At 42.4% G+C, this 9,787-nt stretch overlaps 1 protein-coding gene across 1 annotated transcript in view; it reads left to right on the top strand.

Moving 5' to 3' along the window:
* The window catches only part of LOC109927772 (adhesion G-protein coupled receptor D2-like), a 259,955-nt gene that overhangs the window by 127,993 nt on the left and 122,175 nt on the right, over positions 1-9,787 (top strand). The window contains exon 21 of the mRNA XM_048601531.1: positions 369-422. Coding sequence (XP_048457488.1) covers positions 369-422 — 54 coding nt within the window. The remainder of the gene's footprint in view (positions 1-368; positions 423-9,787) is intronic.

The raw sequence follows: 9,787 nt of genomic DNA, 5'->3' as shown, positions 1-9,787 counted from the left end.
TCTAGGTGCTGCCGTCTGTCTGTCTGGGGTTTGTCTGCTCACCCGCTACTCGAGGTGTTGTCCCTGCATTATTTTGTTTTCAGACTTGGCATACTTAACGTTCATTCTGCTCTGTGCATCTTGCACAAGTCTACCACTATTCATTCCTCTCCCTTAAGTTAATCATTATCTTTATAAAAATTTAATTTAGGGCTTCACTTTTCACCACTTCCTGTACTAAAAAAAATGGTCCTCTACCACCCTAATAAAATATACAAGAAGTTAGGATTTTTGTCGAGAATGATTTCTTCTGTAATTTAGGTGTTGTTGAACCAAAGAGTTGCAATCTGCGTTATTCTTTAAATATCGTCCTATTGATCATTTTTCAGATACGGAGTACAATAAAAAGATTAAAAGAACGAAGAAGAGCTCTGAACTTTTCAGTAAGTAATATGTTCTTAGCCTTTTCTTCATTAATTTGGCTGTTGTATGTAATAAAGGCTTAGACATCTGGGCACAGTTTTACTTGATATATTTGCATTTTATAAGCAAAATAGTAATCATCAGGGATTACTGATATTAGTAGAGGAAGAATAATTGTTGTCTTACAGAGGTCGGTGAGTGCACTCGAGCGGGCCCAGTGTGCACTCGAGCGGGCCCAGTGCGCTCTCGAGCGGGCCCAACGAGCACTCGAGTGGCCTCGAGCGGGCCCAGCGCCGGAGCGAGTTTGGGTTCCCAACAGCTTCTGCAACAACATAGTGCCGACTCATGGTTGGCGCGGCAGAGGCAAGTTTTGGTTCCCGGGGGCGTCTGTGTCTAGTGCAGATACATGGAGGTGGTGGCAGGGGTGAGTTTGGGCCCAGTACGAGACCTTGCGCCATCGGCAGCGGCTGCATTGGCGAGTTGGGCCCAAAACGGACTCACGGGGATGGCGGTGTTGAGTTTCTACCGGTGCGGTATCTGGCGGCAACGGTGGCACCCGCATTGGCAAGGTCCACCTATTGTAAGACATTTCAAAGCTACCAAAGGACGCTGCATGTTCCCTCTCCAACTATCCTGGCAGTAACTGCGGCAGAGAAACAGGCAGTTTGAAGTTATGAAGGAACTCAGCATCTTTCTTATCCATCACAAAACTTACCAATACATCCCACTGGGGCAGTAAGACACAAACCAAAATAAAAGGGGTCCAAAAAAAGGGAGGAGACTAAATCAAAATGGTGTTGTCAGGCCCTATGTTAATGCACCCCGGCACTCATGGTGCCTTTCTATCTGTAAGAGGCGAGCTTTTCTTTTGATTAACCCACCACCAAATTGCTGAATTAAACAACTGAAGAAGAAAAATTAAAATTGCAACAGATACTACGCTCTGATTTGAACCTGTGTCCTAGAGTGTTGGCCTGGGCTTCTCAATTACTCATCTGGTGACATTACCACTGCGCCACCATCTCCTCCAGAAACTAGCTCTTGACATTTTTCATCAATCTATTTTGACATATTATGATAGGGACAGATGGGACTTGACCCAGACCTTCTAGCCCAGAGGTTAGGGACATTACCACCTACACCACGAGAGCCCTGAAAATTCAGTAGGTTTTGACTACTACTGCTGATATGGATAATTTCTAATGAAGCTGTTCAGACATGTTATGATACACCCCTGGGACTCAAACCTGGGCCTCCTGTTCCGGAGGTAGGGACACTTCCACTGTACTACAAGAGCAACATCCAATCAGCATCAACTGCCCTCAATCAGCTCTGGAGCTCTTTTGGTTGAATCTCGAAGGAGCCTGCATTTCTAACTCTGGCGCAATTTTTCCATAATGGAGAAATCTCTAATTGCACAAGTATCCAAATATAGGCTTCCACATCCAGAATGGTTTTTCAGCATCAATGATGACAACATTGTTAACAGCAAGACATAGCTTTATGAAAGATTTTTACAACAAACAGAAAAAAAAATAGATGTACCTATCAGTTTGAAATAACAACATCATTACAACCATAACACTCAGGCCATTAAATGAAAAGAATATTCATTTGTGAGAAGTTGCAATTAATATATAGTTATTCGAGCAGAATATTACTCCCAGGTTTATGTTTGAAAAAGGCCTTGATCTGAAACAAAACAAATGCTTTATTTTAACCTTACTGCCAAGCAATTATTAGCTGGAAGTGTTTGTTCGAATAAAATCCAGCAGTTCTTCACAGAGCAAAAATTAATGGTTATATGGAAACCGAGTCTTGATTTGATAAATGAAGATAGATGACTTGGTCAATACATTAATTAGTCAATCAATATGTGGTTTTCTGGAAGAAGAAATGGAATATGTACAGAATAAATATTTTACTATAACAGTCCTCAAAGTTAGTTTCCAAATCAACATAAAAATCAATGTATGAATTCCATGGAATCATTTTCTCTGTGATGGGGCCAAGAAAAATAGAGGCAACTTTGTTATAAAGCTACAAAGTTTCAAATCCCTTTGGCATTGTCCTTTGGCATTAACCTGTCAGCAGTGTATTTATGTTTTGTGCTTCTGGCAGAGATCACGTACCTCAGTGAACTGGTTTAAAAATAGTTAATAGGAGCTACCACATGACTTGTCCATTATGAATGATCACATTAGCTCGACCCAAGTTGTCATGCTTTATGAGAACAGGCAGTTTGTCCCAGACTGCAGGCACAGCAGGTAATTTGAAATGAAATGAGACAGTTTCTACAGCCAGATTGATTTGGGAATCTTGCGTGTTTTCCCCTTTGACCTCTGACAGGTTGACACTACAAAGATTGTGACTTGTAAAAAATGATCAGTCAGTAATATATTTAGGCTGCTGACATACTGTTGGTAACACAAAGTGATTTTCCATGTTTTGAGGGGTCTGCCTGTGAAGGAACATAGTCCTATTTTTTTGAAAAAAAACCTATATTTATATACATACTTTCAAAGCTCAGCTTTCTCCCTTTCATTGGAGATGCTCCCTAGACATTTGATCATGCTCCATGCAAAGTGGGTGCCTCTGCGTCCTTATAGCAGTGGCACATGCACACTTCTTTCACTCCAGAAACCTATCCTATTGGATCCTGCTGCTCTCTAGATAACCAGGGTCAGGGCATGCTGCGTGTATGAAAAAGCCTCACTTTCTTACTTAAAGAAGGGCTTTATGCATGTTGAAAGTAACCTTTGTGAAATTGGTCTGCCCCAGTGCTTGACTTATTTGGCATCCTTTCATCTGTGAGGGATGATGGGAATGCTGCCTCAGGAATTTGGGAAGGTGAAGAAGGATCATCTGCTGCTTTTCCTTTGATGGCTGCACAAGCTGATTGTGGTTTGGTAAAGTCTGCCACCATTGCCACACAGGATATTGTTCCTTGCTGCTGGCGTGAATGATCTTTGCTGATGCCTTGTTTGCAGGGCTGGTGTGTGCTTTGGAGCTTCTGAAATGACATGATGGCGGTGAATTTCCATCCTGTCAGCACATCACTATGAATGTAACATCTTCCATTTTATGCACCTAACCAAGCCAGCAAAGTCTTCGTTCAGCGCTAATATACTTGACACGTTTGCTCTACAAAGGGCTGCTTGTTGTTGACTTTCACTTTCCATGTGATTCCAAAGATATCATAGACACTGGTGGTGGAAGTAATTGAGCCTTTTTTCTTGGTATATATAAGTTATCCTGGCATAGGCCAATTTACTGTGGATATAGGAGGTAAGCTTCTTGGTTCTGTGGGTCAGTTTGTTGTTTATCCATGCCAGTTTTGTTAGTTGCCCAAAGTTGATGGCTGCCTTTCTGATGCATGTGCTGAGCTGTTTGCCAACAGATAAGTTTTCTGTCACCATAGCTTATAGGACCTCATTGTTACCATTGATGGGTTGTTGAGTCTGATCATGGGCGAAGTGTCCCACATAACCACTTTCTCGGCACTGAAGGTGAGGGAGAACATGACACAGTCTTGGGAGACACAATTCATGATACTTCAGAAGCTAGTCGTCTGTCTGGGAAACTACATTGTTTTTCTTTTTTCATTCGCTGTTTGAGGGCGTCGCTGTCTAGGCCAGCATTTATTGCCCATCCCTAATTGTTCAGAGAACAGTTATGAGTCAACCACATTGCTGTGGTTCTGGAGTCACATGTAGGCCAGACCAGGTGAGGATGGCAGCTTCCTTCCCTAAAGGACATGAGTGAACCAGATAAGTTTTTCCGACAGTCGACAAAAGATTCATGGCCATCGTTAGATTCGTAATTCCAGATATTTATTGAATTCAAATTCGACCATCTGCCATGGCGGGGTTCGCACCTAGGTCCCCAGAACAATTACCTGGGTCTCTGGTTTAACAGTCCAGCGATAATACCACTAGGCCATTGCCTCTCCTATTGTCACATTACCAGCACAAGGATGTTTTCTAACCCAGATATACCACACTTTCATCTTGGCTTTTGAACTTGATAGATTGAGGAGTTTCTGCCTAATTGTCTATAGAAGTACACTCCTCCCACATTGGCAGGGAAATCATAGGCCAAGAGAACTCAGATACAGATTAGGCTCTAGCATGCATTTCTGTTTCATTCATTCTTGACCTCAAAGCTATCAAGAAAGGATGATATGACACTGAAAAGCTTGGCAGATGGCTGATTTTTTCCAGTATTTGGTAGAGCCTTATCCTTCTCAGATGTTTCTTATGAGATCCACAAAAGCAAGTAAGGTAGTGCATTGTTTGCTGCCGTCTGCATTTCTCTTGAAGCTGATGAGAAGATCGTAACCTCTGTGGACCTTTCAGCTCAGAAGGCACATTGAACTCCTGGGTCTAGACAAAGGAATCTTGTTATAGTGACTCTGGCAAAGACATTCCCAGTAACACTGAGGAATGAGATGCCCCAGTGGTTGCTGGAAAGCCCTTGTTTATCTTCTTGAAATAATGTAATGATGTCATTTGCATTGTTCATATCTTTGCAGGATATATTCTTCTTTACAGCAGAGGAGAAGAAGCTTGTAGAGACATGGTCCCTGGCTGTACTTGAGATGCTCAGCTGGTTTGAAAAGACCATGCAGTTGTTCTGATTAAAAAGCCTGTCTGCTTCATAGTTGCTGCTTTGTTCCCCTAGGCTGCTGGATACCTCTGGGACTTATTTGTGACTGTTCTCTATGTCCCACTACTGATTTCTGACTTCTGGCAACAGTTCTCTGCTAGTATTAGGAACATAGAAGTTAGGAGCAGGAACAGTCCCTTCAAACATTCTCTGCCATTCAATAAGACCATTGCTGATCTGGTTGTGGTCAGCTACACTTTTCTGTCTGCCTGCCGCATAACCCTTGACCTGTACCTAACTCGGCCTTGAATAAATTCAGTGACTCAGCCTCTCCAGGTTCCTGGCTTTACAGGGCAATTAAATATTTTTTGATGTGCAGTCGTTGATGTCGGAAACATGCAGCCAATTCTGACATATCAATACCTCCCCCCCGCCAACCAAAACAGCGTTGTGTCAGTAACCAGTCTGTTTTGTGATTTCAATTGAAGGATAAATATTGGGCACATCACCAACAATGATTCCCCTACTTTGAAATATTGATATGGGATCTTTTACAACCACCTGAACAAGCACATGAAGCCTTGGTTTAACAAAAGATGGAATGAAACAATGTTAGACAGCCCCCACACTGTCACCTTCCTCCAGGCTCAACATAACATAGACTGCATCTACGTTTTCTGGCATGGTCCTTACCATCATCCCAGTATCTGTCAGAATAGAAAGCGATTCCACTCTCTCCACGTGTAGCTTGTTTGTGACCTTAAGTGGCACATCATGTATGTCAGTGCCCAGTGTTCTGCTATGGCCATCATTCATCCATTGCCCTAATTCTAAAATGGCCATTAGGACATACACTGGATGCTGTGTGATGAGCTTTTCCTTTTATTAATGAGTTATGATTCTCGTAGCAACTTCGCACAGACACAGAGCTAGCTTATGGCTAGAATCACAACAATTCCAGAAATATCAATGAGCAGACTGTCAGCAGGCTCAAAACACACCCACTGTCTGAACTGTCCAGAGAAGTGCACCCCACAATTAACCAAATGGCTAGTCATATGCTGTAAGGCTTCACAAAGATGAAGGACCAGTCCCTTTGCTGTCAATTGTTCTTCGACTGTTAACCTGCCAATAGTGTATTTATGTTTTGTGCATATGGTAGAGATCACGTACCTAGTGAACTGGTTTAAAAGTAGCTGATAGGAGGAGGAGCTGCAAGGGACAGGACAGTGCTGACCACTTGTGTACTTAATTGTTAGAGCTCCTGGAGAAGTGTCTCTCATTCTCACTCATCAAAATTCTACATTCCTTATCACTATAGTCCCAGTTACAACTATTTGCCTACCTTCAGTCAAGCTCACTACAAATGTTAATAATAACTAATTCATTAAGTTTTTCCAACAACTGTGTTCCACATAATAATTATTAATAATGTACAGGAATAGTAAGAATCATCCTTGGCATGACTTGTCCAGTCCAAATGTGCCCACAGTAGAAATTGTCTGGGCGATGGAAGCTGGTGAATTTTCATTAACAACACTTCAAATTGATGTGATAAATTCCTCTTGTAAGTGGGTAACATAAACTGACTGGACTTCTTTGGTGTTGTAAACTCCAGTGATATTTCCATGTTGGCCTTTTGCATTGCGGTCATGTTGGAAGCTGTTATTTGTGCAGGGTACATGGGCATCGCTAACTACGCCACATTTATTGCCCGTTCTTAATTGCCCAGAGGAAATTGGTGGTGAACTATTTTCTTCAACCGTTACAGTCCTTGGATTGTATGGGCATGCACAATGCTATTCAGAAGGGAGTTCCAGAATTTTGATGAGTGACAGTCAAGGAATAGCGACATAGTTCCAAGTCAGGATGGTATGTGGCTCGAAGTGATCATGAAAGTCATGGTGTTCATATGTATCTGATGCACTAGTCCTTCCAGGTGACGGAGTTCACGGGTTTAGGTGTTGCTGTCGAAGGAGCTTTGGTGAGTTATTGCAGTGCATCAGTGCATTGCTTCCACTGAGGGATTGGATTTGGAAGGTCGTGAATTAGGAGCTGTGGGAGCTGCACTTATCCAGACAAGTGTGAAGTATTCCATCGCACACTGACTTGTCCCTTGCAGGTTGACAGACATTTGACCGGTCCGAGGTGAGTTACGCGCTGCAGAATTCCTGGTCTCAGGCCTGCTTTCTTGGCTTGTTCTGTTTAGATTCCAGTCATTGGAACCCCTTAGGATGTTGATAGTTGGGGAACTGAATGAAGGTAATGCTGTTGAATATCAAGTCCGGATTCTCTCTTGTTGAAGATGGTCATTTCCTGGCACTTGTATGCTGCGAATGTTACTTGTCATTGATATTGCCCAGGTCTTGGTGCATTTGGACATTGACTGCTTCTGTGAGGAATTGCTAATGGTGCTAAATATTGCACAATCATCAGCAATGTCTCCACTTCTGACATTATGGTGGAGGGAAGGTCGTTGATGAAGCAGCTCAAGATGGTTGGGCCTAGCTCACTATCCCGAGGAACTCCTGCAGAGATGTCCTGGAGCTGGGATTATTGAATTCCAACTGCAACTATCTCCCTTTGTGCCAGCTATCACTCCAACTAGCAGAGAGCTCCACTATTTCCCTCCTCACCTTGCCCTGACTCCTGTTTCACTGGGGCCCCTTTAAAGCCACATTCGGTTGAATGCTGCCTAGTGGTTAAGGTTTCACCTCAGCTCTAGAGTTCAGCTCTTTGTTTATATTTGGACCAAGTTTGGAATGAGGTCAGAAACTGAGTTGCCCGACCAGAACCCAAAGAAAGCATTAGTGAGCAGGTCCTGTGAATGTGCCACTTGATATCTTTGCCAACAACCTCAGCATTTTGCTGATGATTGAGAGTAGACTGATAGGTGACAGTGGACCAGGTCAGATTTTTCCTGCTTTTTGTGGACAGGACATACCTGGGCAGTTTTCCTCATAGTTAGATAGACGGAAGAGCTGTGGTTATCACTGGGACAACTTGTCTTTGGGTACATTTGGTTCTGTGGAGCTCAATTCTTCAGTACTGTTGCTGGAATATTATCAGAGCCCTAGCCTTTGCTGTCTCAGCGCCTCCTGTTTCTTGATTTCACATGGAGTGAATTGAGTTGATTGTAGACTGCCGACTGGGATGCTGTGACCTCGAGGAGGCTAAGATGGATCATTTACACGGCACATCTGGCTGAAGATCGATGCAGATACTTCAGCTTTATCCCTCAGCTCTGATATGCTGGCCTCCCCATCATTGAGCATAGGGATATTTGTGGATATTCCTCCTCCTCTTAGTTGTCTAATTGACCACCACCAGGTCAAAAGCTTCATTGCCCAATAACATACCTGGCATTACATTATTGCCTTCTGTTTGTTATAAATCATAAAGCTAAAATGAAGAATTAAAGCGTTCATTTCACACCCTAGTCACTTCACTGAGTGGATAGAGTTACCTGAATGGTGGTCAGTCAAACTGCACGAAGAAAGTTTGCCACTGTCTGTTGAGAGAGGAACCAAAATGGGGCCAGAGATTATAATGTAAAATTATTCTATCCCAACTTTTTAGACTCAACAACATTAAGTTCAACACTCTGATTGTAATCTTTGACCTCACCCCCATTTTGTTTCTGTATCTTCATCAATCCTTATCTTTTTCCACTTGTTTTTGTTTTCAAACTGTCGCTGTTCGTTATTCTGCCATTCACACCTCTCCTGGACCCATCTTTTTGTTCTTTGGTTCACTCATTACCACTCCCTTTAACCCTGAACAATCCAACTCTCTTGTCATTCAATGCCTCTCTTTGTCCAACCCATCACAGAGCTTCACTTTCTTTTTTATACTCTGCCCTATTTCACTATTTAAACCTTTATACATTTCTAACTTTTCCCGGTTCTGACGAAAGCTCATCAACCTGAAATGTTAACCATGTTCTCTTTTTACTTGCTTGACCTGCTGAGCATTTACAAGATTTTCTGTTTTTATTTCCCATTTCCAGTGTCTGCAATATTTTGCTTTTGTGTAAACTTGCTGCTGAACCAAGCATTTTATTGAGATTCCTCTGTGTATTTATCTAATCCCGTACATTTCTAGAAATGAGGAGAAATCACCAGAAAGGAGTTACAATGTGACTCTCCACTTTATTTCTGAAAGCCTTTCCGTCATCTACAAGGTGCAAGGTAGGATTGTGATGGAATCTTCTTCGCTCGTGTGGATGGCACAACTGTGCCAAAAATCAAGAAGCTGGTCATTATCCAGGGCAGTATAATCCACCTGAATGGCATCCATTCACTGTATTAAAATTCACTCCACCATCAGCGTACCGTGACAGCAGTGTACCACGTATAGGACATACTACAGTAACTCACCAAAGCTCTTTCAAAATCATCTCCCACTCTATGATGTCCACTGTTTTGAAGAAAAAGGACAGCTTCATCACCAAGTCAAGTATCATCTTGCTGTGAATACATATTGCCATTTTTCGTTGTCACTAAGTCAAAATCCTGGAAATCCCTACCAAATAGCATTGTGCAACCGCCTCTAAAGGACAACTGGGCACTAAATACCAGCCTTGCCAGTTATGTCCACATACCATGTAATAATAGAGTCCCAATGTGGAGATAAATGGCCTCATTTCCCATTGTAAAATGATTAGGCTGTACATCTTTAGCTTGTGCAATCATTCTAAGACTGATCTAAATTAGTTGTTGTCACAGATTGTTTGAAAGATAGTGTGGTAAAGTTTCCTTTTTCCAATATTGCCCAA

Source organism: Rhincodon typus, chromosome 10 (genome assembly GCF_021869965.1).
Source record: "Rhincodon typus isolate 14 chromosome 10, sRhiTyp1.1, whole genome shotgun sequence".
NCBI classification, from domain to species: domain Eukaryota; kingdom Metazoa; phylum Chordata; class Chondrichthyes; order Orectolobiformes; family Rhincodontidae; genus Rhincodon; species Rhincodon typus.
This window is presented reverse-complemented; position numbering and strand designations above follow the sequence as displayed.